General features: G+C 63.6%; 2 protein-coding genes across 7 annotated transcripts; one reads left to right on the top strand and one right to left on the bottom strand.

Annotated features, from left to right (window-relative positions):
- Positions 1-6346: 6346 nt before the first annotated feature.
- On the bottom strand, positions 6347-22016 carry SMPD4 (sphingomyelin phosphodiesterase 4). Of its 3 annotated transcripts, none has more exons than NM_001205602.2 (20): positions 21908-21982; positions 18753-18836; positions 17973-18059; positions 17387-17529; positions 17220-17295; positions 16656-16764; positions 16509-16561; positions 16095-16246; positions 14704-14836; positions 12832-12903; positions 11223-11309; positions 9845-9990; positions 9495-9585; positions 9179-9279; positions 8789-8952; positions 8481-8686; positions 8083-8316; positions 7815-7946; positions 7605-7733; positions 6347-7501 (listed from the first exon to the last, which is right to left on the bottom strand). In NM_001205602.2, exons 1-20 carry the CDS (start codon positions 21980-21982, stop codon positions 7172-7174), a joined length of 2604 nt encoding a protein of 867 aa, NP_001192531.2. In that variant the 3' UTR covers positions 6347-7171. The 3 variants fall into 3 exon arrangements, with proteins under 3 accessions (NP_001192531.2, XP_059731899.1, XP_024832869.1); XM_059875916.1 differs by having other exon boundaries at positions 21034-21955; XM_024977101.2 differs by lacking the exon at positions 11223-11309 and having other exon boundaries at positions 21908-22016.
- Positions 22017-22073: 57 nt separating this feature from the next.
- MZT2B (mitotic spindle organizing protein 2B) lies at positions 22074-26368 on the top strand. 4 transcript variants are annotated; one of them, XM_005218278.2, is made up of 4 exons: positions 22074-22576; positions 22660-22808; positions 23616-23795; positions 26154-26368. In XM_005218278.2, the coding sequence occupies exons 1-4, from the start codon at positions 22407-22409 to the stop codon at positions 26309-26311; spliced, it is 657 nt and encodes a 218-aa protein (XP_005218335.1). In that variant the 5' UTR covers positions 22074-22406; the 3' UTR covers positions 26312-26368. The 4 variants fall into 4 exon arrangements, with proteins under 4 accessions (XP_005218335.1, XP_015331120.1, XP_059732165.1 ...); XM_015475634.3 differs by lacking the exon at positions 26154-26368 and having other exon boundaries at positions 23616-26147; XM_059876182.1 differs by lacking the exons at positions 23616-23795; positions 26154-26368 and adding an exon at positions 23397-23609.
- Positions 26369-26660: the final 292 nt, after the last annotated feature.

Genomic DNA, 26660 nt, shown 5'->3' with positions numbered 1-26660 from the left:
GGTGAGACGCTTGACCTCCGTGCGGGTGTCCTGGCCCCGCCCCAGTGGGGTAGCTCGCTTGGTCACAGGCCGTCCCTCATTTCAGAAAGTTGAAGAGGAACTAAAGAGCCTCTTGAAGGAGAAAGTGGAGAATGAAAAAGTTGGCTTAAAATTCAAAAGGCTAAGATCATGGCATCCAGTCCCGTCACTTCCATGGCAAATAGATGAGGAAAAAGTGGAAACAGTGGCAGACTTTGTTTTCTGGGGCTCCAAAACCACTGCGGACTGTGACTCCAGCCATGAAATTAAAGGACTGCTGCTCCTGGAATCAAAGCTATGACAAACCCAGTCAGCATCCTAAACAGCAGAGACGTTATTTTGCTGACAGAGGTGCATGAAATTAAAGGACTGCTGCTCCTGCAATCAAAGCTATGACAAACCCAGACAGCATACTAAACAGCAGAGACGTTATTTTGCTGACAGAGGTGCATAGGGTCAAAGCTATGGTTTTTCCCTAGTCATGTATGGATATGAGAGTTGGACCATGAAGAAATCTGAGCACCAGTGTAAAGATGCTTTTGAACAGTTGTGCTGAAAAAGATTCTTGAGAGTCCCTTGGACTGCAAGGAGATCCAACCAGTCAATCCTAAAGGAAATCAACCTTGAATCTTTACTGGAAGTACTGAAGCTGAAGCTGCAACACTCTGGCCACCTGATTCAAAGAGCCAACTCATTGGAAAAGACCCTGATGCTGGGAAAGATTGAAGGCAGGAGGAGAAGGGGGCAACAGAGGATGAAATGGTTGGAGGGCATCACCGACTCGATAGACATGAGTTTGAGCGAGCTCTGGGAGTTGGTGATAGACAGGGAGGCCTGGTGTGCTGCAGTCCATGCAGTCGCAATGAGTCGGACACAACTGAACGACTGAACAGCAACATTCCTCTGACAAACCATGGAGACTCATCCTCCTTTCCAGGTCTTAATTCGTTTTGTTCACTGGTTGTGTTGTAATAGTTCATGTTTTAAATAGCTGACACGTTACAGAGTGATACTTCAGATGACACGGTTTTGTCCCAAAAATCGAAGGTAGAATCTCCATGTCCGGTCATCGCAGATCCCTGTGCTTTATGACGTGTGAGCAAAACACACGGAACAGCTGTCCGCAGGCTCCAGGGAAGAACAAAAGGAAACGGAATCTGCAAGGAGGCAGTGCTTGAAGAGCTGTTTTCTCCTGAGGGCTCCTGATCAGCGAGGCCAGAGCAGAAGGCCGCCAGCTTATTGGCTGGAGAGGGTGATGGGTGAAAACTGAGGGGTGCTGGAGAGTTTGGAGCTACGAACTCTCTTCAAGTGCGTGGCTGGCCTGAAGTGCAGAAGGTCCCAGGGCAGGACAGAGCCGGAGGCCAAAATGGCCAACTCCAGGGGAGACCACGTTTGGAAACAGAGATGCTTTCAGAGAAGACAGAGAAGTTTTTCCTTTAAACTCCAAAAGAGTCCCAGCTTGGGAATAAAGGCAGTACTTCAGAAATAAGAGATTCGCATGAAGAGTAAGGACAAAGTCAAACTTCATCTGCCCCTGTACAATGTAAGCCCAGCCTCCACAAGTCCGTGTAGTCTTCCAGTAACTCAACTGCCCAGAGAACAAAAGTCAGAACCCCTCAGAGGACGAGAGCAGAACCCAGAGTCCCACTGCCACATGACCTGTGATGTCAGAATTACACTAGTAAAGCCCAGACGTGGTGGGGTCAAGGGGGAGAATTCAGATTCAGTCGACAGAAGCAGATCACAAGGAATCCTAGACAACAGAATTTACGGCAGCGTGGTGGTGGTGCTGGCTTACTTGGTCAGTCGTGTCCGACTCTTTGGGGCCCATAGGCTGTAGCCCACCAGGCTCCTCTGTCCATGGGATTTTCCAGGCAAGAATACTGGAGCGGGTTGCCGTTTCTTTCTCCAGGAGATCTTCCCAACCCAGAGATCAAACCTGGGTCTCCTGTATTGCAGGCAGATTCTTTACTGAGTGAGCCACCAGGGACGCCCAACAGAAAAGTACTGTATAATACGTTTAAAATCTGCAGCAAAAGATGGTTATGGTGATTGAAACCATGGAGGATTTTAAAACAATTGGAGGGAAATATATATATATGTACACACACACGTATATTTGTGTGTGCATGTACGTGTGTATGTATATATGTATATATATTTTGGTTTTCTGGCCCGCATGCAAGGGACTTGGTTGTCGTCCTTCTCACCGACACAAAAAGAGCTGAACAAACAGAATCACCAACTGTTCTTAGATCCATCAGAGCACTGAGGTGGGCAAACCGCTGCCGTTTTGGAGACAGACGGGTACAGAGAACCACAGCTTCACTGTAGCAGAGACCTGCGCAAGAGCCAGTGCCAGGTGGGGGCGGGCAGGACAGTCTAAGGTGTAATTGATGAATTGCTGATCTGGCTCAGTGTGAACAAGGGAGAGAGTTAAAAAAAAGGCGGGGGGAGGAGAAGCCTCCAATCTTAAGGGGCGCCCAGTGCTCCTGTTGGAGAGGCAATGGCACCCCACTCCAGTGCTCTTGCCTGGAGAATCCCAGGGACGGGGGAGCCTGGTGGGCTGCCGTCTATGGGGTCGCACAGAGTCGGACACGACTGATGCAACTTAGCAGCAGCAGCAGCGGGGCTCCTGTTGGGTTCTTACGGGGAGGAGTGGGTACGCTGGGCCAAGGGCACTGGGTCAGGCTTGCAGGCAGCTGCCCATCAGCCAGGCGGGAGTACATCCTCCTGGGTAGAAACGATTCGAACAAGACAGACGCCCCCGCGTCCACCCGCCCGTCCTGAGCGAGGCATGGCCGCCGCCCAGGCCGCCTCTGTGCTCGCGCACTTACACTGCCGCCTGTGGGTCTGGCTCATGGTCCGCGTGACTTTGAGCTGTTTTTCTGTAACGGGGTCGTGGCAGACAGCCTTTGCACCTTGGTTTTTGTTTCCAGCGCGGGTCTTGGTTCCAGGGAGCCGTCAGTCCGTCTTTTTTGTTCTGTAAACTCCGTCTGGCTGCGCTGGTCTCAGCTGTGGCCCGTCGGGTCTTCAGTTGTGTCACTGGAAGCTCAGAGTCTTGGCTCTGGACCACCGTGCATCCCCTTGGGTTTTTTTTTTTTTTGCTACACAACGGTCTCTGGGCTCTTCCTATGTCTGCTCTCCTGGGCCATCCTAACCCTCCTGGGCAAAGTCAAGGACAAGCTGGCTGTGCCGGCGACCGTGCGGGCCAGGGCTGTGCGGTGCAGGAGGCGGCTGTGCCCGCTGCAGCCCCGTGAGACGAGCTTCGGTTAAGAGGGAGAGAACGTGCTCACTCAGGGCCGGCCAGGAAGACAGACTTGGCTTCTGTTCATCATCCTGGCAATTAGTGGGGAATACGTCAAATGGGAAAAGGTCACTGTCTTCCCTAAGGGCAGTGACGTGGAGGCCGCTTTCTCACTGCCGACTCCCCCACAGTCACACGCGCGCCTAGAGGTTCTGTGTGCCATCTCGCTGTGCCCTCCGGCAGGGCCCGTGCCACTGCAGTTCCCGTTCCCCGAACAGGGAGCGTGCCGTGCATGGGAGGCAACAAAAGCCGCCGTCGTTATTGTAAGCAGTCTAACGGGGAGACACGTCGTGAAGATTCCCAGGTCTGAAGTATTTTATCGTCACTGGCCCTTTTGTTGTCGTCATATCTGAAAGACCAGTGAGTTCGCTTTTCAGTATTCACTCCTGTGTTTTCTCCTAACGGTCCTAGTTTTGGCTTTTTCTTTAAAAACAAGTAATCAGGCTGTGTCAAGTTGTACTTGCGTCATGCGGGAACCCCGCTGACTGCAGCGTTTGGTTTGTGCACTCTGAGTTCCCCGACCAGGGGTCGAACCCACGTCCCCAGCATTGCAAGGCGGATTCTTAAAACCACTGGGCCACCAGGGAGGTCCCTTCAGCTGAGCTCTCCCGAGTCGGTCTGTGATCTGAGCCTTGGTCAGGTCCCTTCAATCGTTCAGCGTTAGATTGAAGGACCCCGTCCTAGTCCTCTGGTCATGGACAAACTAATGTATCCGACAGTCTGTGTTTTCATTCCTGGATATGTGTATAATAGGTATAGTAAGTTATTTGTCAAACAAGTCTATTTACTGGGCAGCTCCTGTGTACTTGCTCAGCACTGGAGAGAAAAGAGCACAATACTCATCCACAGAGAGCAAACTCCTCGTTGGACGGATGGTCAGTCACGAGTACTTATTTATTTACTCAGCATCTCCCAGTGCCCAGCGCCACACGAGTGACGAGCAGTATGTCTTTGCTTTTATCTGCGGACAGTGGTTAGTCCAGAGGGGGCCTCAGTCCAGCCCGGGAGGCAGAGGCGGGGAGGACGGACTGGGGCCAGGGGCATGGGGCTCCGCGGGCGGGAGGGAGGGGGTGCAGACCCTCAGAGACCCGCCCACGGGCCCAGCAGCGCCCCCGGGCTCCCGGATAGGAGGGTGGCGGTGGTGCCAGCCGGGCAGGGGGCTCTCGCTGGTCAGGCTGCCCTGAGTGTGGCTGTCTCGGAGGTTTCAGACACATGGACTGAGCTTCCCGGGGACATTCTGTAGGACACGGAAGCTTGGAACAGACAGGAAGGCTTGTGGGAAACAGTTCAGGAAGGACAGTGAGGCCAGCGTTGGCTGTGGGGCTGGGAGGCCGGGGACTGAGAGGCGGCTGGTGTGGCCAACTTGGGCAGCACTTGGGTGGTGGCGCAAGGTCGAAGTCAGGGCGTTGGGGCTTGGGGTGGGCAGCTGGCGTAAAGCACCTGAGGCTCTGGGTGGGGCTGAGGAAATGTGCAGAACCCCCACCTCCAGCCTGCCCCCCCGGGAGCCAGGCCAGCAGCCCCTCAGGGCTCTCCCCTCGCTGTGCCCGTCCCCCGCCCCCTCCTGCAGCTCAGCTGCGGCTCCGAAACCCGGGGCCCATCAGCTAGATCCGCGGCGCCTGTGAGTGGCCTCCCCCACCGGCTCACTCCACTCGTTTCTACATGAACCTGTGTGTCCTCAGAGCAGCTCAGAGCCAGGAGGTAGGACATGTACTCAGGTTGTTGATCTGGGAGTTTGGTGGCGGCCGCGCCGTCAGAGCTGAGCTGATCCACAGGCTAAGCCCAAACACCAGGTGCGGTGCCCACGGGCAGGAAGCCACCTGGGCAGGTGTTGGCAGCGAGTAAGGCTTTTACAGGGTGCCATGCAAGGGAGGCGGAGCCTCAGGCCCACTGCAGCGTGGCCACAGAGTTAGCGTTCTCTTCAGGGATTTCTTTGTGCTGGTCTTCACTGCGTCACGGGCTCTTCTCTGGTAGTTGGGAGCAGGCTTCTCGTGCTGCGGAGCTCAGGCTCCAGGGAGCTCAGGCCTAGCAGTCCTGGTGCACGGGTTTAGCTGCTCTGAGGCGCGTGGGATCTTCCCAGATGAGGGATGGAACCCGTGACTCCCGAAGCGGCAGGCGGGTTCTTCAGCACTGCACCGCCAGGGAAGCCTAAGTGAGTGGCCTTTGAAGGGGAAGTGGAGGGGTGGGGCTCCCCCTCTTAGGGCCAGTGCCCCCGGGTCTGGGGCTGTAGCCTGCCCAGGCGGGCTGCCTTGGAAGACGTCTCAGGACACCTGTCAGGAAGCTGTGCCTCCAGGCGCCCTGCGGCCGCTCCCCCCTGATGGGGAGGCCGTGGCTGAGCAGGAGCAGGGCCGGGCGGCGTCGGGGCTCAACTGTAAACCCCCCCGGCACTCGGCTTCCACCTCGGCCTCTTCAGAACCGGGGCCCCTGCTCACCTCCCCACGCCTCCCCGGCCTGGACGGCGGCTTCTCCCCCGGGACCTCAGTCTCCTGGGCTCCACTCCTTCCTGTCCTGTTTCCACTCTGTAGCCAGAGCCCCCACACCACCTCAGGGTTCATGTGACGGCGGGGTCTCCAACACCCCATCCGCCAGGCCCCGGGCGAAGCTGCCAAGCACTGTGGGCCCTGGCTGCCCTCTGCACCCCACCCTCCAGGCCTGAGCATCAGTGGCATCCGGCCCTTCAGCCTCAGTGTCTGCTTTGACTTCTGAATCCTGCTCCATGAAGACCCCCCAGGTTCTGGCCCAGCTGCGGGTACCACAGTGGGTGGCTGTTCCACAGTTAATGGTGTGTGGGCAAAGGGGGGTGTGGGGGTAAGCACAGCCCCGGAGAGATGGGGGTCCCCACCCTGGCAGGTGGGCCCACACCCATCAGAGGAAGCCTCGCCGGAGTGTCGTCAGGAACTGGTGCGGTGGACGTGGGACCCCAGACGTCGTCTCAGAGGCTGGTCACACAGCTGCTGTCCACCGGGACCTGTGGAGACTCGAACTTCCTGTGTCCACAGAAGTTGACTGAGGGCACCACGGGACTCACGACCAAGAGCAGGTTTATTCAGATCCAGGGCAGTTACACGTTTGGTTTTTGGTCACAGGCCCAAAAGGCCGCTGTTCTGAGTTTACATTAAAACACAAAGCCCAACATTTACAGTTTGAAAACTTAAAAAGACAGACAACCAAAGGCTTTTAAAAATCTGAGTTGGCAAGTGCGTCATCTGCAGGACAAAGGCTGTGGGAGGCCGCGAAGGTCTGTGAACGCGTAGCCCAGTGCAGCTGGAACGTTTGAACGTTACCAAACACTGTCCAAGCACCTGCTCTGAGCAAGGACACAACGGTGCTTCCGACCGCCTCCGGTTGTGACCAGGGCAGGCAGCCCGCCCGCCTGCAGGGACAAAGCCTGCACACGAGGCAGGCCGCCCGTGACCTGGGGGCGTCCGCACGCCTCTCCTCAGATGCAGATGTGCAGCCCGGACTTGGCAGCAAAATTAGCTTTAAAATCATGAACCAGAGGAGAACCACTTTCTAATTTTTTCAAGGCCTGATTCTCCTTGGGAGCCAGAGGCTGGTCTCCTGTTCTGGGGTCTCACTGGCCCCGCCTCCAGGGCCACGAGGACACAGACTGGGCCCTGCCGGGAGGCCCGACTCCTGAGCTTCACACAGTGGAGAGAAAGGCACCTCCCTGCGGGGCCTCCGGCCGAGGCAGGGAGCCCACCGCACCACCCTCCCCTCAGGGAGGCCCGGGCCCTGCCCAGTAGGCTCTCATCCTGCCGGCCAGGCCGCGGAAAACGAGCCGAAGAAGCACGGAGGTGACGGGCGTGGGGCATGGGGCATGGGGCATGGGGCAGCCTGCAGCCACACTCAGAGCTGGTGCAGCTTGCCGCGCTCGGTCAGCAGCGTCATGGCCACGGCGTAGAGGACGTAGCCCAGCACGAGGAGCAGGGCGCAGAGCAGAGGCCCCACGCAGAAGAGTGAGGCCACCGAGAAGGCCAGCACCAGCGACAGCAGCGTCCGGTAGCTGCCCAGGAAGCGCAGGCTGAGCCGCGGGCCGCGCGCGCGGCTGGCAGCGGGGCCCCGCCCCACGGGGCTCAGCAGGCGCCGGCCTGACAGCCCGGGCTCCAAGAGATGGTAGCGGCAAAAGCTGCCCAGGAAGTCAGCCCGCGAGCACAGCGCCGCCATCTGGCCTGCGAACTGGAGCGGACGACAGGCTCAGTGGGCGAGGGGCGGGCTGGCGGGGCCCTCCCCACACTCACCCTGAGGTTGGGGGCTGGCGGGAGGCCCTCGCCACACTCACCCTGCGGTTGATGGCGGACGACAGCTGGAAAAGCGCGCGGACCAGGCTGGCGATCTCGTAGCTCCGGATGGGCTGCAGCTCCCAGTCGCCCTGGTACTCGATGTCGAAGCGCCGCAGCCCGCTGATGATCTGGGAACGGAGGGTGCTGAGCGCCCGGCCCCGCCCCTCGCCCCGCCCACACCCGGTAGAGGCCCCGCCCCGCCCGCGCACCTGGTAGCGGCCCAGGGGCGTGAGGATGAGCCCGTCGTCGCCCACGATGCAGTCCGGGAGCTGCTTCTTCCCGTTCTCATCCTGCGTCGTCCCCAGGGCGAGCGTCAGCTGGGCGAGCTGGGCCTCGCTGAGCTGCGGGGCGGGACGGACAGAGGGTCTCGTTCACGGACAGAGGGTCTCGTTCGCTGCCCGGGGAGCCACCCCCGACCCCGACTCGTCATCGCCCCTAGGGCGGGGCTGGGCGGGGCGGGGGGCGGCCGGCGCGTACCCGGAACGCCTGGCACAGGTACTCCAGCGCCTTCTCCAGGTACTCGTCTGTCTTGCGGACGCTGTCCTGCCCCATCTCGTCCAGGTCGTTGCCCGCGTAGGAGCCATTGGTGTCCGCGGGGTAGAAGCCCAGCCAGGACAGGAAGGGGCGGCCGGCAGCGCTCTCCCCGCACTGGTCTGAGAGGGACTTGGCCGTCTGCTTGGCCTGCGTGATGAGCTGCGCCAGACGCAGGACCTGCAGGCGGGCAGGCGGGGATCAGTGGGCTCGGCCGCCTGCTGGCGCCCACACGGTGAGTGTTTGCGGCTAAAGCGCACCTTCCAACAGATGCTGAGTCTGTCATCAGCAAAAACTAGGCTCCCCCAGCCAGACGCGGAGGGGCGTGACCGCGGACCACTCACCAGCGCCCGGACCTCGGGCCCGAACATGGGCGTGTACTTGCAGTCCTGGCCCTCCAGGCTGTACACGTGGCTCTTCACCTTGAAGGAGGCGTCGGTGACGGCCGGCGGCCACGACGACAGGAAGCTGCCGGTGAAGGAGGGCGCCGTGAAGAGCCGGTGCTGCCGCTGAGGGACGCCGAGCTCGGGCTCCAAGAACAGCTGCTCGCCTGGAAGGCAGGACGCCAGCCTGGCTGTGGCTCCAGGAGCAGACGGTCCCCCCAGGAGCCCCAGGGCCGCCAGCAGTGGGTGCCCTCTGCGTGGGGCCTCACCCCGCTGGATCATCTCGGCCAGGTTGGGCTGAGCGAAGACCTTGGCCACGCGGAACACCATGAGCGCGTTCTTGGGGCTGACGAGGTCTGTGCGCAGCGCGCGGTTCAGGAAGCCCAGGAAGAGCTTGGTGTAGATGAGCAGGTTCTCCTGCACGAAGGGAGCCCTGTGGTGGGGTGAGTCAGGGCTCCTCCAGGCTCTGTCTCCAGCACCTCGAGCGGGTGACGGCAGGGGGCAGTGCAGAGGGCTGAGGGTGGGGTCCTCACGGAAGAGGCCCCTCCCTGGGCAGGGCGGCCCGGGGCAGGGCTGAGGGGCTCTGCCTGAGTGCACGTGGCAGGGGTCGACGGGGGGGCGGGGACGGGAGGCCCCCGCAGCGCCCGGGGTGGACTCACCATCTCTCCGACGCGCTGCGAGCCTGGCAGTCGCTGCCCGGGGCCTGCCTCTCGGGCGCGTACCTCCAGGGCTGCAGGTAGCTCAGCCACATCTCCAGCACCTGGTGAGGCGGAGGGGCTGGCGCTGGGGGAGGGCAGGAAAGGGGCCCTGCACTCCCAGGACCCCTGGCCCCTCAGAACAGACCACCTGGCGGGCCCTCCCCCCAGAGATGAGGCTGGGAGCCCACCCACATGGGCAGCTGGGTTCAGGTCAGGGCTGGCAGAACGACCCCCTCCGTCTCCACACACGGGACGCAGGCGGTAGGGCAGCACTCACAGCTCTGAAGGACGCGTCCAGGGGCCAGTGGTCAAAGCAGTGCTGCAGGAACAGGTACAGCTTCTGCTGGACGAACCTCGGGACGGCGGCCCTGCGGGGGACAGGGGTGTCACCACAGAGCCCAGGCCACAGCCTCCTGTGTGCAGCCCCTTCCTCAGAGAACACCCCAGGGGCACAGCACAGGGGACCCGCACGGTGCCGCTCTGCCAGCCCCCTGCCGGCGTAGGGGGTGGGGGCGCAGAGCTGAGGCTGGGCTCTCCTGCCATGGGGCGGGGGAGCGAGACGGGTCTCCCTGCTGCCCCCACCTCCTTGCCAGGAGGGGTCAGGGGACCGTCCCTGCCCATACCCACCTCTTGAACTCCTCTAGGGGGCTGGCAGCGTGGGAGTGGGCAGAGGGAGAGGCCTGCTCAGGCCGCAGGCTGTTGGCGAACGCGTGCAGGTGCTTCAGCAGCAGCCGTACGACCAGCACGTGCTCCTCCGTGGGCATGAAGGACTCCTGGGGGCCGGGCGGGGGCGTCAGCCAACGCCCTGCAGGTGTGCCGCCGACGCCCAGGTGGCTCCTGCACTTGGATACCCAGCGCAGCCTGTGACTGGGCTGCAGGCCCACAAGTGCGGGCGGGTCTGAGACCAAGCGGCTGCTCCCCCGCCCACCCCCAGCCACGGGCTTGCCCGCGGTGAGCAGCGCCGAGAGGGGCCCAGAAGACCCAGGCCCACGGCCTGGTCCCACAGGCCGCCACGGCATGGCAACAGCCGCGCAGGCCCCAGCGACCCCCAGGGCGGTATCCCTTCTGCCTCGTCTACCTTTGGGTCTCTATGTGCTGGACCTGCAACATGCCAGACAGAAGGGCATGCCGTAATGGGAAGGAAAAGCACAGGGCCCCTCCGTGCCGAGCCTGCTCCAGGAGCCCCCGGGCTGCCCCCCACGCATCTCGACCCCCAGCATTTCTGGGCCCGCTCCTGCCCTCGGCCGGCACCCGCACCGCAGCCTGCGGGCCACCTCCCTGCTGCTCTGCCAGGCACACGGCCTTCTTCAGCGCCTCCTGGCCTGAGGCGGTGCCCGCAGGAGCTTGTGGCTGTTGCCTATGCCCTCTGTCTTCAAGACACCCACGGGCTGGCCCCCCGCTGCGGATGACCCCACTGCTGCCCGGGAAGGCCCTCCCCCGCCCACGGCGGCCCTTCTGGAACCCTCTCTCCCTCCTCTGTGCAGGAGCCAGGCAGGAACGGAGAGTGACATCTCATCCGTGCTCAAATTCAACTTCAGGGCTGCAAGGCCCCACTGAGGGCAACATGGACAGAACGCTGACCGTGAGCGAGGCCCACACTCCCTGGAGGTCCCGCTGGGGAGCAGCGAACCTCGGGAGCCCACCAGCCCCACCCCCATCCTACTGCCTGCACTCAGTCCCTGGCACTCCTGCCTGAGCAGACTGCAGACTCCACAAAGTCGCCACCCACGAGCCCTGAGGCCTCCTGTCCTCGGTCGGCCCCGGTGCCAGGCCTGTGCTCCTAAGGCCTCACGGCTCTCCCCCACAAATCGGGGCCGAGCACGCAGCACCATGACCCTTGAGGGCTGGACGCCTGGGCTGGCCTGGAGCTTGGCCAGGCAGCGCCGGTGACCCCAGCCCAGCCACCTGGCTGCACCCCGAACCCCAACGGGAGGGCCTGGCTCTGCTCGGAAGGGGCCTCTGCGTCGCCGCGGGGGGTGGGGGACAGGACGCGCGCGGCCAGTACTTGGTGGGCGTGGAGGGCCTGGAGGCTGGGGTGGGCGGGGCTGTGGAGGGCGCGGCAGACGCTGAGCCGGTAGTGCAGGACCTCCAGCTGGGCGCGGAGAAGCCGGCGGGCGGGGAGGGAGAGAGAGAGACAGTGAGAAGGAGCCCCGCAGCCGCGACAATCAACAGCAAGAGCACCCGGCAGGGAGAGCCCTCGCCCGCAGCAGGCCCCGTGGCCTCGGGCCAGGCACCAGGCACTGCTCGCCCGGCGGCGGCAGAGGAGCCCGAGGGTCCCTGGGGCTCCGTGGTCCACCTGCCCCCGCGCCGCGCAGCTCATGCGTCTGTGGCCCAGGGAGCCCGGGCCCCTCCCCGGACACGCCGCTGTCACCGGGGCCCACAGGCCCACGCCCAAAACGTAAACGTGAGAAGCCGGTTCTAGACCGAGGCCTCTCCGCCCAGAAGAGAAGAATCAACAATTCACTGGACTTCCTGGGCTGTTCCGAAGGGAGGTCCATCAGCACGTAATGGGATCAATTCCCAGTCAATTCCCAGGTGTCGTGACACCAATGGGAGCCCCAACCTGGAAGCTGTCCACACGGGCTGGTTCCCAGGGGGGCTCCAGGCGGCACACCGCCCCCCAGGCCCGTCCTGGACTCCCACCTGGAGACCAGCCCCGACCCGCCAGGCCCACGGACACAGCCTCCCATCAGGCCCGCGGCCGAGGCCACACCCACCCAGAGGCCTGGGTCCAAGGGAGGGGCAGCGAGGCTGGCCCACTGTCTGCCCCCCTGCCCCGGACTCCTGCCTACCCCCCCGCGGCAGCCAGAGCCGCCCCGCACACAGCCTGCCTGCAGGGGCCCCGCCTCGGGCGCCATGCTTCACCCAGGGGACATGCCCGACACCGGGAGACAAGCCAGCCATGCTCTCAGCAAGGAGCCAGGAGGCCTGGGGACCCCATGGGCCCACAGCCGCAGAAGCTCTAGAACAGCAACCCTGGGGCCCCTGCAGCCGGCTTTCCACACAACCTGCCTCCCCACGTGTTATTTTCCTGCCCCAACAGATGGCAGAGAGCAGAAGGTTTCTGGGCAACTGGCCAGGCCTTCCCACTGCCCCAGCCCAGTCCCCGGGAGAAGGGCTAGGCCCCCAGGTGACTGGCAGCCCAGAGCCGCAGCTGAAGACTGGCGTGGGCAGGCTCCCGGGCTCCTGGGCCAGGCGCGCAGCATCGGGCAGAAGCGGGCGGGGCGGGCGCTGGATGGGAGGCCCAGGGTGGAGCCCACCCCGCTCGGCCCTCTCGCCCCTGGGGCGCCCTGTAGAGCAAACCCCCAGGATGGCAGAGGCCGCGGGGCTGGGGGCCCCGAAGCAGCCTGGAGGACCGCGCCTGCAGCAAGGGCAGGGCCTATGGTGGAGCGCCCTGCAGCCCGCCTGCCGCAGCAGAGCCCGCGCCGGCCCCGCCCGGGGGCTGCAGGCCTCCGCACACACAGGCGGCCCAGCAAGGGAGGGGGCCGCCCGGGGAGGGCAGGGTGCAAGCCCGGCACACCGCACAAGCCGCCCGCCACCCAGCGCCTGGGGAGGCGAGCCCACAGCCCGCTCTGAGGCTGGAGCGCAGCACAAGCAGCGGGGGCAGCACGTACCTTGGCATGAGGGGACTGCATCTTCTGGTACATCTCCAGAGAGTAATGGTGCAGCCACATCTCCACAAACACCTGCAAGAGCATGCGCGGGTCACCAGGTCCCCGGCGGGGGAACCAACAAGCTTTCCACCAAGGCTGCTGGGAAAGCGGGACCCGCTGCAGGACGCAGTCAGACCCTCACTCAACACCGTAAACGAGAAACGACTCAGAGGAGATCAAAGGCCTGCAACAGGAAGCAGAACCGCACAACTCAGCGTCTCTCAACGCTGGACGTGACGATGACCTCCTACATGTGGCTCCAACAGCTCAGGCAGCAGAGGGGAAACCGGACCGCGCTACAATTCAAAGCTTTTCTGGGACTTCCTTGGGGACCCGCGGTTAAGAATCCGCCTGCCAACGCGAGGAACACAGGCTCAATCCGTGGTTGGGGAGGACCCCACGTACCGCGGGGCACCTGAGCCACACGTGCTGAGCCCGTGCGCGGAAAGCTGGCTCCCCCGCGAGAGAAGCCACAGCCAGACAGTGGCCCTGCGGCCAGCAATGGGGGCCCGGCATGGCCAAGCGAGGGTAACTTCAGTAAGCGTTAGTTTAAAAAACTATCTTTTGTGCGTCAAAAGATATGACGCGTAGGGTAAAACAGCAACTCACAGAACGGGGAAAAGGCTGGCCAACCGTGTCCCCGACGATGCTTAACACGCAGCTCATACAGAGACCACTGGGAAGCCAGTAACAAGAAAAGCGTCAACTCCAAACCCAGCGAAGGACTCGAGCAGACACTCCTCCAAGACACACACGTGGCCAACGAGGGCGAGAAAGGCAAACAGGCCGGTCACCGCGACTAGGACACCGCAGTCAAGAACCAGAGCACACGAGCGTCCCGAGGACGCAGAGCAACTGGAGCCCGTGCGCCCCGCCGGGGGTGAGGAGAAACGGCTCAGCCACCAGGGAAAACAGCACGGCAGGCCTCAGACGCCCCGCAGAGGGCGAGGCGCAGCAGGACAGTCCCAGCAGCCAAGACCGAAGGCAGCCCACGTGTCCATCAAAGGGACAGACACACGACACACGGCCACGTGCAGCAGGTCTGCACTTGGCTTCAGACGGAAGGGCGCTCTCAGCCACCACGCAGACGAGCCTGCGGCCCCTGCTAAGGGAAGTGAGGGCAGCGAGCCAGAGGCGCTGCGGACGCCCCAACAGAGGCACCGGCGAGGGATCTGTCACGGGACCAAGTGGGACGTGGGTGCAGGGCTGGCGGGGCGCAGAGGGACTGCTGTCTGATGACAGACGCTGGGTCTCATGGATGGAAGGTTCTGGAAACTCGTTACGACACTGCAAACACCCTAACGCTACGTGACCATCGCCTTAAAACGTTTCAGACTTACGTTCCACGTTACGCGTATTTTACCACGGTTCCAAAAAACCCCAGAAGCCCATTGTGGCCACACTCCAGGTTCTGAACAAGCCAGCTGTGGTGACACCCGCAGCCCCGGAGTCCAGCCGCAGAGCCAACAGGCTCTCTGGGGCCGGCTCAGGGCACAGGCGCGAGGCTGCCTGCCACCCACACGGGGGCCCTGCAGGGAGGGATGGGCCTGCTGACCAAGGGGAGGCCCTGTGCCTCAGTGCCCGAGACACGCTGGTGGCCAGAGAGGGCGAGCCCGGCCACGGAAACGGAGGCTGGAGAGCCATCATGTCACCAGGAGAGGAGACTAGAGCTCCACGGACGGGGCGGGGGCAACACTGCGAGGGACACAGACAACAGCGGGCAGACGCCTTCCCGGCTGTAACACCCCCCTCACCAGGCGCAGCCTCTTGGCTCTGCCCGCGGGGTGGGCAGCGCCCAGCACCAGACCGGCTCCCGCAGACGGCCGTGCTCACCTGGAGCAGCGTCTCCGACCGCCAGATCTCGTGGGAGGCGGGGTCCGCGTTCACCGACGTCTGGTGGGAGACATGCCGCTTCAGGAGGCTGGTGTGGTGCAAGCCGTAGGACGCGAAGGGCACAGCCGGCGTCCTGCGGGCAGACACAGAGTGCGTTGGGTGCAGGGGCAGGCCCAGCCGAGCTGCCTTGAGTGAACACAGGGGAGGAGGCTGCCTTCAGGGCCGCCCGGAGGAGCAAGGCGGGAAGACCTGAGAAGCATCAGCTGGCACTGCCCGTCCACAACGGGCCCGGCCGAGGACCGCAAGGGACGCAGACGCCGCCCACTAGGTCCCCCAGGTCCATTACCTGAGACCCAGGCACTTATTCCCCTTCCCTGGAGGAGGGCCACATCGTCCCTCAGCCCGGCCAGCGTCTGACCACGCGGGACACCTGAGGAACCAGGGCAAGGGTGCGGCGCACACCCCGCCATCAGGGTTGGGACCCTCCGGACGACGGGGAGACAGCCGCGAACGGAGGCAGGGGGCTGGTGAAGCCCGAGGGGGCTGTGGGGCCGGGCTGGCGGGCCCTGCTCTGCAGGAAGGCCGAGGAGACCACGGCTTTCGGAAAACACTCAAGAGTTATGGCGTGACAGCCACGTGTCTTGTAACTTGTTCAAACAGCTCAGGAAAACACACACAGATTCGCAGGATAAAACAACTTGGTAATCAGGTGGGTGAAGGGCCTATGAAAGTTCCGTTACACATAACAACTTGTAAAGCCTGAAATTATATCTTAGAAGGAGCAAGCCAAATCCGGCCCAGAAGTCCACCTGGCAGCTGAAGCCTGTCTGGGGCTGTGAATGTCCCCCCAAGCCCTGCTCCACGCCCCCTACTCATCCTGTCCCGTCCTCAGGGCCCCTGCCGCTCAAGTGCGGGGTGACCCAACACGTGCCAGCAGATGGGGGTGGTGGGAGGACTCCGCAGGAGAGAGCCTGCAGCCCGAGGCCCAGGGTGGGGGACCGCGGGCCCCGCACCGGCGTCTCTGCCCCAGCATCCAGCTCAGCAGAGGCCGCAGCCCAGCACCACCCCGCCCCGTCCTCCACGGCCAGGACCGTTGGCTGCCCCTAGGTCCGAGTCCCTCACCAGCTGGTCTCCGCCTGGCCTGGACTCGGGTGCCCCATGGAGAGAGGGCGGCCACAGGCGGAACACGGCCCGGGCCCATTACTGAGGCCAAAGAACCTGCCGCTTCAGGGAAGCCCGGGCCAGGGCGGCCGGGCCGTGGAGCCTTAGGCTGCGAGAACGCGGACAAGGCTGAGCGCCCTACACACAGGGCAGCACCACCATCCCGAGGGCAATGCTCCGCTAGGAGGAAGGTGCCCACGGGCATCGCGGGCACTGGCCGGGAGCCTCACCTGGGAGCCGGTGAGGGGCTGGGCCCCCCTGGGCTGGAGGAGAGCGGGGGCAGCACGCTGCCTTCCGTGGGCAGGAACCACGCCAGGTACCTATCCACCAGGATGAAGTAGGCGCAGTCGGAGGTGCGGACGTGGAGAGCTCCGGGGGGTGGCTGCAAGCAGAGCCCCATGAGCGTGGCCACGGACCCCGCCCCCAGGGGCTGCCCCTGCCCGGAAGGCACCCCCTGCAGGAAACCCCCCGGGCCAGCACTCGGGGCACCCGCCCGCCCCCGCCCATCACCCTCGCTCGGGGAGGGCGGGCTGAAGGGCGAAGGCTGTGGGCTCAGGGGGCACGGGAGACGGCCGGCCCAGCCTGCCTGGACAGGAGCCCTGGGCACCCCCGCCCCGCCCCCAGGGGGCTTCAGCCCTCCTTACCTTCTGAGCAATCAGGCTCAAAGCAAAGAAGAACATGTAGTACTCGAAGGGATCTGCGGGCCACGTCAGGGGGCAAACGGCAGGGCGGCCCCTCCCCGCCTGGTGCCGGCTCCCCCACCCCCGCCTCCCACGGCCAACAAAGGATACTGAGCGCCAGGTACAGGCCGAGGCCCCCGGTGGGGGGCAGCTGCAACTTGTTGTGGTACAGGGGGCTGTCGGGAAGCACGCGCTCCTGGATGGACGCCTTCACAGGCCCCTGCAGACAGGGGCGGCCCGGGGAGGCTGCGGCGGAGCCCAGCCCTGACCCCGCCGGGGAACCTTGCTGTCCCCTGCCCGTCGCGCGCTCTCCCCATGTCCCCACCAGGCCCGCCGCAGCAGGGCACATCTCGGCCCAGCCAGGCACGCGATGGATCCCATCTGTTGTGCTTCTGAGCCCCGTGAGCAGGCCTGCCTTTAACTCGCCCCACAGAACTGCAGACTCAGTAAAACAAAGCCTCTAGGCACGTGCCCTGGCACTCAGCTGGAGGCCACTGGGCCTTGCCACCGCAGGGTTCAGATCACCTCGGGGAAAAACGTAACTGCTGAGGTTCCAATGTGTGATGCCTCCTGGGTCAGACACCAGGATGCTCCGGCCACTGTCCCAACCCTTTGGGCCCGTCCCCTGCCAACACCATGGCCACGAGCCCACCTTCACCGCCATGGCTTACTTACAGGCAGGTAGGAGACAGGAAAATCAAACTTATAGTCTTCAGCCTGAAGCTTATACACCAGTTTCATCATCGGGCCTCTGAACACAAATGACAGAAATAGGAAAGTGAACGGCAAACCAGACGGGACTCCCAGAGAACGTCCGACCCCGCGAGGGCGAGACGACCTACCCAGGGTCCAGGAACTCCATGGCCATGCTGTGCTCCACGGGGCTGACGCGGCCCTGCAGGCAGCGCAGGTTCCACCCGGGCAGGACGCCGTCCAGGCTGCCGAAGATGCTCTCGACCAGCCACGGGAAGACACTGTGCAGCTCCTGCAGCGGCGGACGCTCAGAGCGGACCCTCCAGGCGGCCCCGCCCGCCTCCCCGCCGGGCCTGCACCCGGGGCCCGCTCCCCGGTCCGGGGCAGCCGTGGTGATGTGGCTGCTGCGTGTCTGGCTCTACCCGGCACGGCGGACCTCTGTGCTGGACGCAGCTCGGGCAGGCGCGGGGAGGGACGCCCGGCCTCCATCTGCCCCACGCTAGTAGAGCCGCCCATGTGACAACCATAACCGCCTCCAGACACTGCCAACGGCCCCTGTGGGCCCGCAGCTGAGAAACCCCAATCTACGTGCTCTCGTGCTTACACATCACAGATGTGAATTGCACCCGGGGTCAGGCCTCTGCAGGAAACGCTGAGGTGGGAGGGGGGCTTGCAGACCCTCCTCCGGGAGCACGTGAGACACAGCCCCATAAGAAACAGACAGCGGAGCCTTACCTTTGCTGGGAAGTCCTCGATGACTTTAACCAAGTCTTGGCAGCGCTGTGCAAAGGGCTTGTTCATAGAGTCGGCTTTCAGGCTGGCCTAGGAGACAGAGCCGACCAGAGCGCGGTGAGCACCCTGCTGGAGTCAGACCGGAAGTCCAAGCGACAGGCAGGAGTCACACACGAAAGGCTCCCGTCATCCCGACCAGAAAAGAGAAGGCCCTGTGCGCGTGGATGAAGGTCAGCAGGAAAGGCCAGGCTTCACCCAGGGAACGCAAGGCCCCGGCCGTCTCCACACAAGGGTGGGGTCCACAGCGTCTCGGTCAGAGGCGAGACCCCGCTGCGAAGGCTGGAGCTGGATCTGCTGCCTTTCGGGGGACACCAGGAAGACCCTGCTCCCAGATCAACACCCATAGGAAAGCGCAGGCCTGGCACCCCAGCAGAGCAGGGGCCTTCCGATTGTCACCAACAGCAAGGTCATCAGAACCCCTCGCCTTCATGCAAAGATTTACGAGACGTGACGATGCAGGTGTCCATTCTTCGCCCTTGTCCCCCCCAGCCGGGGAAACCAGGGACAGATGTTTCTACGACCCCTCTTGTAAATGAGAAAACTGGGGCTCAGCGGCTGCATAAACCAGCGCCCGCCAGAAGGGGGCAGGCTCGTGCCTGAGGGACCTAACGGAGTCCACTGTTCTCCAGCACGTCGCCTCGAAAGCAGGCGCTGCTGAGTTCTCCAGTCCCTCTGCTACAGAACTCCGGTCCTGTGGGCCCTCGGCGGGCAGCAGACACTTACGAGCAGGAAGCTGGGCTGCTGCAGGTGGGGGAACGCCATGGCAGCCTGCCTTGCAGGGTCCGGAGCGGCCGTCGTAGGGGACCACTGCAGGGACAGAGATGGAACCTCAACAACAAGGTTATCGCAGCACTTCACAAAGCTCAAGCAAGGCCCATGTTCTGCAAAGTGCTGCGCACGTGCAGGCCACAGTGACCAGCTCCAGAGCCAGGACCGTGGGGGTGAGCCTGTGGTAAAGCAGGGCACCGGCCACGTGCCAGGCCTGGTTCTGGCGGCTCAGCATCCGTTCCTCATTTACTCCTCAGGGCCAGGCAGGCAGGATTCTAAGGCCAGCCCTGCCAGAATCCCGTCTCCGGTTGTTCAAATGCTCTTTGAAAGGGGTTTTACAGACAGGTTAAAGTCTCAAGCGTGAGAACCATAAGATTCAGAGTAGTCCTGGCTAACAGGCAGCAAGGAAATGGGGACCTTGGTTCCACCCTGCAAAAAGACGGATCCGCCGGCAACCTGCGTAACCCTGGAAGCAGGTTCTTCCTGCACCTGCAGAGGAGAGCAGAGCCAGCCAGCACCTTGAGGTCAGCCTTGAGACGCCCTCCGCTCAGCCAGCCGGGCCCTGTGTCCTCAGATACAACCATGAGGTGCCAACGGATACAGTTTTAAGCTGCAAAGCCTACTAAGCAAGAATAGAAGGCGCATCCTCACGATGACCTGTGGGACGAGGTCAGTGCTGAGGGAAATGGAGGCACAGCCAGGACACGCCTCCTCACTGCTCTCTAGACAAAGGCTCTGTCCTCCCTGCGCCCTCTGAGAAGGGAGCGGGGATGGGACGAGCACGCTCTGCCAGCAGAGCCTCTGAACGGCCACTAGAAAATCAGGGGCAGCTCTCCGGACTCCCACTCCCTGTGCCTGTGGGGCAGAACCCGAAAACACGCAGACCGAGCAGAGTCACAGCCTCCGCGCCCCTTGACGGCCCTCCTGGCACAGCTCTGCCCACGGCCACGCAACAACGCTGCAGGGGCGCCTGGCAGGCAGGCCACGTGGGTGGAGGGGCCGGGAGGGCATCTCTGCCACTGGGCATCACGAACACTGCCCCGAGACCAAGGGGGCTGGACTCCCGCCCCCAGCCCCGTCTGCAGGAAGCTGAAGTCTGCCTGGCCCCCCGCATCACAGAAGAGCCGGCACAAGCAGCTGCTGGTTAGGAAAGTCTGGTGCACACTCCTGAGTTGTTCACAGACGCTACAACTGCCAGCAGAAGGGAAGAGCCAGCTGCACAGTGACCGCACTGCAGTCATGACATGAGGCGCTCCATCCACAGCCAGCAGTTCTGAGAACCGGCCTCAAGACAACGGGACGGACGCTGCTGCTGCTAAGTCGCTTCAGTCATGCCCGACTCCGTGTGACCCCATAGACGGCAGCCAACCAGGCTCCCCGTCCCTGGGATTCTCCAGGCAAGAACACTGGAGCGGGTTGCCATTTCCTTCTCCAATGCATGAGAGTGAAAACAGAGAGTGAAGTTGCTCAGTCATGCCTGACTCTTAGCCACCCCATGGACTGCAGCCCACCAGGCTCCTCCGTCCATGGGATTTTCCAGGCAAGAGTACTGCAGTGGGGTGCCGTTGCCTTCTCCGGGACGGATGCTGCTGTTCATTATAACCTACGTCTCTGTGGGCATCAAAATAACTGTAGCTTGCTCTGCCTGTATATGTAAACAGGCTAAAACTGTCAGCAAGGAGATGCTACAGACTCACGCCTGCATCTTGCACCCGAGGAACACGGTGCCCTAGGGCCACAGGAAGTGGTTTCGGAAGACAGGCTTCTGCCGCCAGCCCCAAAGAAATGGAGCACTGGCCGGGGGATCTGTAAGCAGGCCCTTTGCCCTTTCCTGTCTGCCCATTTCTGTCCTGCTCAGACCTTGTAGAAGTGAGGTGACCTGATGGCATGCAACCTAACTCCTGACTCAGGGTCTACTGAATGCCCACAAAACCCTGCCTAACTTGTTGATTCTTTTCCTAGATTAAAAAAGAGCAGGAATGAAAAAGAATGACCAGCTCTCTGCCCCCAGGTTCCCTCTGGCAATCCTGCAGATGAGCAGGCAAGACAACAGCTGAAACACAACCAGGAGACCGCCAGCCTGCAACAGATGGAAAGTGACGCAGAGCCTGACGTCCTGCCGCAACGATTCTGAGACTCTTCCCCTTATCCCTTTAAAAACTGTCGCTGCGGAGCATAATCTTCAGACCCGGCTCTGGGACACGAGTCTGGCTTCTCCATTTCTGATTAAAACAACCTTTCTTTTCTCCTGACATTTGCCTTTGGAGTGTCCGCCATCGAGCTGTGAGTGGTCAAATTTCGGTCCAGCAACACTGAGTCTGCTCAACTCCTAATTAAACTAAATATCGGCTTCAGTTTTAAGAATGACTTAAAACGCTCCAGTCCTGAACCAAGCGCTCCAGAGAACACCGTGCACTACTCAGAAAAGATCAAAGCGGCATAAAACCCTGCACTGCGGGTCGAGGGCAGAGCTCCCGAGATGACGAGGTGAAAGCTGCTTCTTCCTCGGAGAAAGTTGGAAGAGGGCGCGGCTGAGTGAGCCCGAGGCGCCCAACCGGGGAATTTCGGGGAGAGGGCAGAGTCCCGATTCTCCCGCCGCGCCGCCTGCTCTGGGCACCCAGCCTCCGCTTCAGCCCGCCACCTCCGCACTCGCTGCCGTCAGGAGCGCCTTCCGACCCGGCTTCGGGGTCCCTTCTGGAGCCGCAGCCCTGGCGGCGCCCATCTCGTCGGGGCCTTCCTCCGGCCGCGCAGCGAGCAAGACGCCCTGCCGTCTGCGGCTCGCCACTACCCGGCGACCCTCGGAAGCCGAGGCTCCGCACGGCCAGCACACCCGAGGCGGGGGCGGGGGCGGGGGCGGGCGTCAGGCCGAGACCCACCCCTCGCCCCCCACAGCGCTCGCCGGGGAGCCCCAGGCTGTCGGTCCCCCACCGCGCGCAGGAACGTTAACCGGGCGCCCGCCTGGGCGAGGCTCGTGAGGCGCGCGTGAGGGCGCGGCGCTCGACGCCCCGGTCCGATGCCCGGGGCTCGTTTGGGAACGGAGCCGACTTCCGCGGAGGTTTGGGGCGGCCGCCGGGACGCTGGTCCCGCCGCGCGCCACTCCCACCACTCACCTGAGGAACCCGCAGCGTCGCCCACTTCAGGGAAGGAAGCCGCCATTCGGCGACTAGGCGCCGAAATGTCGTCATCAAGCTGCGCGCGTCGCGTCCCCCCGGCGTACGTGGTGAAAGGCGCGTGCGCAAAGCCAAGCCCCGCCCCCAAACCCCGCCCCGCGGGTTTATGGGAAGCCCGCCTCGGAACGCGCGCGCGCGCGTGCTGCGGGGACCTGGCGGCAAGGGCCGCGCGTGCGCAAGAGAAGCGGCCTCGCGTTAAGGTTAGGGCCTAGAGGCGCGCCCCTACCAGGCGCAACAGCCGCGCGCCGGGCCTGGCGGGCATTTATTGGGCGACCGCGGAGCTCTGCGTGCGGGCTTCCTGCGGAGCGCGCGCGGGAGCCCAGTCGCTAAGGCGCGGGTGCCCCGCACATCCGCCGCCGCCCGGACCCGAGCACCGGACGGCGGGGCCGGTAGGGGGCGCGGCGGGGACCGGGCGGCGCGCACCTCCACGGTTCCTCAGATGGCGGCCGCGGGCGCGGGGCCGGGCCCTGGGCCGGGGGCGCCCCCGGGGCTGGAGGCGGCCCTGCAGAAGCTGGCGCTGCGGCGGAAGAAGGTGCTGAGCGCCGAGGAGATGGAGCTGTTCGAGCTGGCGCAGGCTGCGGGCGGCGCCATGGACCCCGACGTGTTCAAGTGAGCGCCCGGGGGAGCCGGGTCCTCCGGGGCGGCCGGCCCGGGCGAGGAGGGCTCACTGCCGCCGCGTGTGTTCTCGCCAGGATCCTGGTGGACCTGCTGAAGCTGAACGTGGCGCCCCTCGCCGTCTTCCAGATGCTCAAGTCCATGTGCGCTGGGCAGAGGGTGGCGAGCGACTCCCAGGATCCCACGGCCGCGCCCCTGCCCACGCCCAGCGTGCCTGAGACCCGAGGTCAGAGCCGGGCCAGGGCGGCGGGTGGGCATCTCCTGGCACTGGGCGCGTTTGGTCCCTAGTGGCCAGACCTTTCTGTTGTTCTTGACCCAGAACTCGGTGGGCACATCCGATGGCTGGCCCCTTGGGCTCCAATCCCCAGCTTGGACTTTGCCATCTACCACCCTGGAGCGTGCCCGTCCACATAGGGAGGGTGCAGGGTGGGAGGCCCAAAGCCGGCTAGACCTCACTGGGACTCTGCGACCCGTTTCTCCCCAGCTCTGCACTCAGGGCTTTTCCCCACGAAGCTGGGAACAGGCGGCTTTGGATCCTTCCTCCCTGCGGCTGTGGCCTGTACTGAAGTCCTCAGGGAGCAGGGCGGGCAAAGGCTTTCCTGTGCTTGCTTGTTGGCCCCCTACCCGGCCCAGGTCCTGCTGAGTCTGGACAGTGAAGCTTCCCTCTGTGGGCAGCTCCTGGCTGGTAGGATGCAGAGGGCCTGGGGTGCTGCTCAGTCTGGAGGTTGTGGCTGGGATGAGCAGGGGCTGGTGACCAGGTTGTCACAGTGGAGCTCTAATCCATTTGGCGTGTCCCTTCTCCTCCATATTCCAGGCACACTTGAGATGCAGCTGAATCTCCGGGCCGGCTCCTTGGCCAGAAACTTTCTGAGAAGGGGCTTTCGGGGCAGAGAGCAGCTGGGCCCCTGGTTGGGAGCGCCAGGGCCCTGGGCGCCCATGTCCCTGTCCTGAGAGGCCCCCTCCTGGGCGCTGCGGTGCAGGCCTCCCCACTGATGCTCCCTGTCTGCTCTCTTTGTCTCTCTCTGACCTCCAGAGGCCTCCTTTCTCTCTGCCCGGAGCCATAGCCCCCCTGCGAGGCCCTCCTTTTCCTGCGCCCCGCAGCCTGCGGCCTCTCCGGTTCTGCTCCACGGCCCAGCTGCCGCGCACTCGCCTCTCTCTCCGGGGCCCCCCGGTTCCCTCCGGTTCTCTTGCTGCCTGTTCTCTCCTTTTGCAGGTTGCGTTTATTGGTTTATTTCGGGGGGTTGGTACTGTTTCCACAGAAACCACCATAGCCTCCAGAAAGAGCAGCTCTGGGCTGCAGGGGCGCGTGTGGGGCTGTCAGCCCCTGAACTGGCTGTCTGGAGCATCAGTCCCTGGGGTCCCCCTTGCCTGGTTCCCGAGCCGGGGATGTGGCGACTCCGGCCCTCGCTCAGTGCCAAGAGCACAGCGGGGCAGATGCGCTCTTCTCCAGCTGCACCCGGCCTGCCGGGCACATCCGCGCGGGGACCGTTACCCAGAGGTGTGGGTCGAGGGTTAAGGGGCACGTGTGCAGCCTGCGTTGTGCGTTGGGCGTTCAGTGGCTGGTCTGCAGCACTGGTCAAGCCCCTGCTGGGTGCGCCCCACGCCCCCGCCGCCCGCTGGTCCCGGCCACCAGGCCCCGCCAGCCTGTGCAGCAGGTGGTGGGGCTGCAGTGGTCTCCCCACCTCATCCCGCAGCCTGTCACTGATACCTGGCCTCGGCAGCTGGCCGACTCCACAAGGGGCGCTCTCACCACCCAGGAGAAAGCTCTGGGCTTTCCTGGTTTTAGTTTCCACTCAGCACTGCGGCAGAGCCCGTAGCGGGGGTTAGGGGCTCCCCAGCTTCAGGGACCCCCAAGTCACGATGCAATGGGCCGCTGTTTGGGGGGTTCGCTTCATTAGGGGAGTGAGCCGGCAGTGATTCGTTCAGTGAGGATGACGTGGTTCACTGGCATCGCCGACTCCATAGACACAAGCCTGAGCAAACCCCAAGACGGTGAAGGACAGGGAGGCCTGGCGGGGTCCGTGGGGTCACAACTTAGTGACCGAGCAACGACAATAAACCGTTGTCTGTCTTGACCCTTAAGAGGGCCCTACAGGAACTGGGCTTTACCCTTGGCTCAGCCTCAATCCTCTTTTAAGTCTGTTCCATCTGACCTAATGGCCACATCAGAGGAAGCTGAGCAGGCGTGACGAGCTCTGAGCTCCCAGACGTGCCTTGCTGGGTCCAGCGGACTCGAGGCCTGAGTGGGTCCCCCCACGAGCCCCAGGGCTGTGCGGCTCCTTTAGGTGCTGAGAACCACCCTGAGCTGGATGAAGGGCCCGCTTCCGTCCTGAGGTGGTTTTCCTGACACCTCTGATGACTTAAGGGTGGCATCGGTTTCTTATTTCCGGGTTCATCAGCCTCACTAGGTTTAAAGGTGAATGTCACTTTGAGTCCCTTACTTTCCTCTCATCCTTGAGTATCCGGGGCCCTGGTCCTCCTCGGTGGGGGTCAGGAAGCGCACGTCTGCAGGCCCCGGAAGCAGAGCTGCAGAATGAGGCCCGCATGGCGGCCCACCTGTTGCTCCGGGAGCTGCCCCTGCACCCCCTTCAGCGGCGCTCAGGCCCCAGGGTGAAGCCACAGGCTCCCAGACCTGACTCGGCCTGGCCCAGGCCAGGTGGGGAAGCGTGGCTTCTCCAACTGGGTGACCCTGTGGGGTGGGGGCCATGCACAAACAGGACCAGAAGGCTGGCGTCTGTACTGGGAAGAAGGGCGGGAACAGCCCTCTTGGCTCATTTTGGTGGCCCCTGGGCAGAGCTGGCCCCGCGTCACCCCACCACATGCTCCAGTCTGCTTCCGCTCAGCGCTGGGTGACCGTGCCTACACCTTATTCGAATTGAGTTCACATGGGGAGACCAGCTATCAGGCTTCCAAGTTGGGGCCACTGCAAACGCCCCCCAGCCCTGTGCCAGGTGGCTCAGACCTACTGTTGTTTGATGGAGAACTTCCAGAGACCCCGGGAAGGGCGGCCCTGTCTCTGCAGGCGTGCCGGTGTCAGGATCAGATCTGGTGCCGTCCATGGCGCAGGCCCCCACTCCCCACTGCAGGCTGCGGGGCTAGGAACCAGCGTGGAGCCCGGGTTCCCGCAGGGGGCAGGCAGCCGCGGCCAGGGGAGAACCCGGGCTGAGGTGCGTCAGCGGGGCAGGCCGGGCCAGGCATGCCGGCTCCCCCGGGTCCTGTAAGCTGATGCCATTGCCAGAACCAGCGCAGCCCAGCCACAGCTGCAGACCTTGCCAGCCGATGGCCAGGGGGAAGTGGTTGGAGCTGCGCTCTGCAGCTGAGCGTGGCTGCCCTGTGGAGCCTCAGGGGAGTCCAGTCTCGGGGCCAGTGGTCCTGGATGTCTGTGGAACACAGAGGGGAGAGGGAGCCCACCGAGAGGAAGCACTTCCAGGACCAGGTCCAGAAGCTGGCCTGACGTGCTTCCCGCATCAGTGGGCTGCTGGGAGCCGGTCGCAGGGCCAACGCACCGAGCTTGCCTGCGCTGCCCCCGGGCCTCTGCCTGGCTGCTGACGCCTGTGCTCTGCGTCCCTAGGGAGAAACAAAGGTGGTGGTGCCCTGGGCGGAGGCCCGGCGCTGGCAGAACGCGGCGGCCGGGACGGACCAGGCCAGAGGATGCCCCGCCAGCCCAGCGCCTCCAGGCTGCCCAAGGGGGGCGGGCCAGGGAGAAGCCCCCCGAGGAGCGGCACCTGAGCGCCCCCCGGGCAGGCGGCTCTCTGTCCCTGTGGCTAATAAACCGCTGAAACCCAAGGGTCCACTCCAGGCGTGTTCTGTCAGCCGAGTTCAGGCACAAGCGTTTAGACGTGGCTCTGGGTGCCGTCTTCGCTACCCGCCTCCTGGGCCTCTTTGGAGCCAGCAAGGAGCGCGCGTCTTGCGGGCCTCTCGCACTGTCACCGAGGCCCTCCTCGGCACCAAGGGCAGCAGTGCTGTGAGCACAGGAGCGCGGTGAGCGACGGCTGCTAACCCTCCGTGGTCACGCACACCAGAGAAGCGGGTAAGACCCTGCCTCCCGGGGTCCTGAGCGGCCACGTCACCCACAGGT

This window comes from Bos taurus, chromosome 17, assembly GCF_002263795.3.
Source record: "Bos taurus isolate L1 Dominette 01449 registration number 42190680 breed Hereford chromosome 17, ARS-UCD2.0, whole genome shotgun sequence".
Lineage (NCBI taxonomy): Eukaryota > Metazoa > Chordata > Mammalia > Artiodactyla > Bovidae > Bos > Bos taurus.
Note: the sequence above shows the minus strand (reverse complement) of the source record. Positions and strands in the feature narration are given on the sequence as shown.

What these genes read in the sequence shown, in the direction of transcription:
- SMPD4 (NM_001205602.2), bottom strand. Translation starts at nt 21,982, where the DNA reads ATGACGACATTTCGGCGCCTAGTCGCCGAATGGCGGCTTCCTTCCCTG. An exon ending in CGCAGCGCGTCGGAGAGATG is followed by an intron (nt 8,953 to 9,178) that starts GTGAGTCCACCC and finishes ACCCCACCACAG; the next exon opens with GGCTCCCTTCGTGCAGGAGA. An exon ending in CGTCCGCCATCAACCGCAGG is followed by an intron (nt 7,502 to 7,604) that starts GTGAGTGTGGCG and finishes CGTCCGCTCCAG; the next exon opens with TTCGCAGGCCAGATGGCGGC.
- MZT2B (XM_015475634.3), top strand. Translation starts at nt 22,407, where the DNA reads ATGGCGGCCGCGGGCGCGGGGCCGGGCCCTGGGCCGGGGGCGCCCCCG. An exon ending in ATGGACCCCGACGTGTTCAA is followed by an intron (nt 22,577 to 22,659) that starts GTGAGCGCCCGG and finishes TGTTCTCGCCAG; the next exon opens with GATCCTGGTGGACCTGCTGA. An exon ending in CAGCGTGCCTGAGACCCGAG is followed by an intron (nt 22,809 to 23,615) that starts GTCAGAGCCGGG and finishes TCTGACCTCCAG; the next exon opens with AGGCCTCCTTTCTCTCTGCC.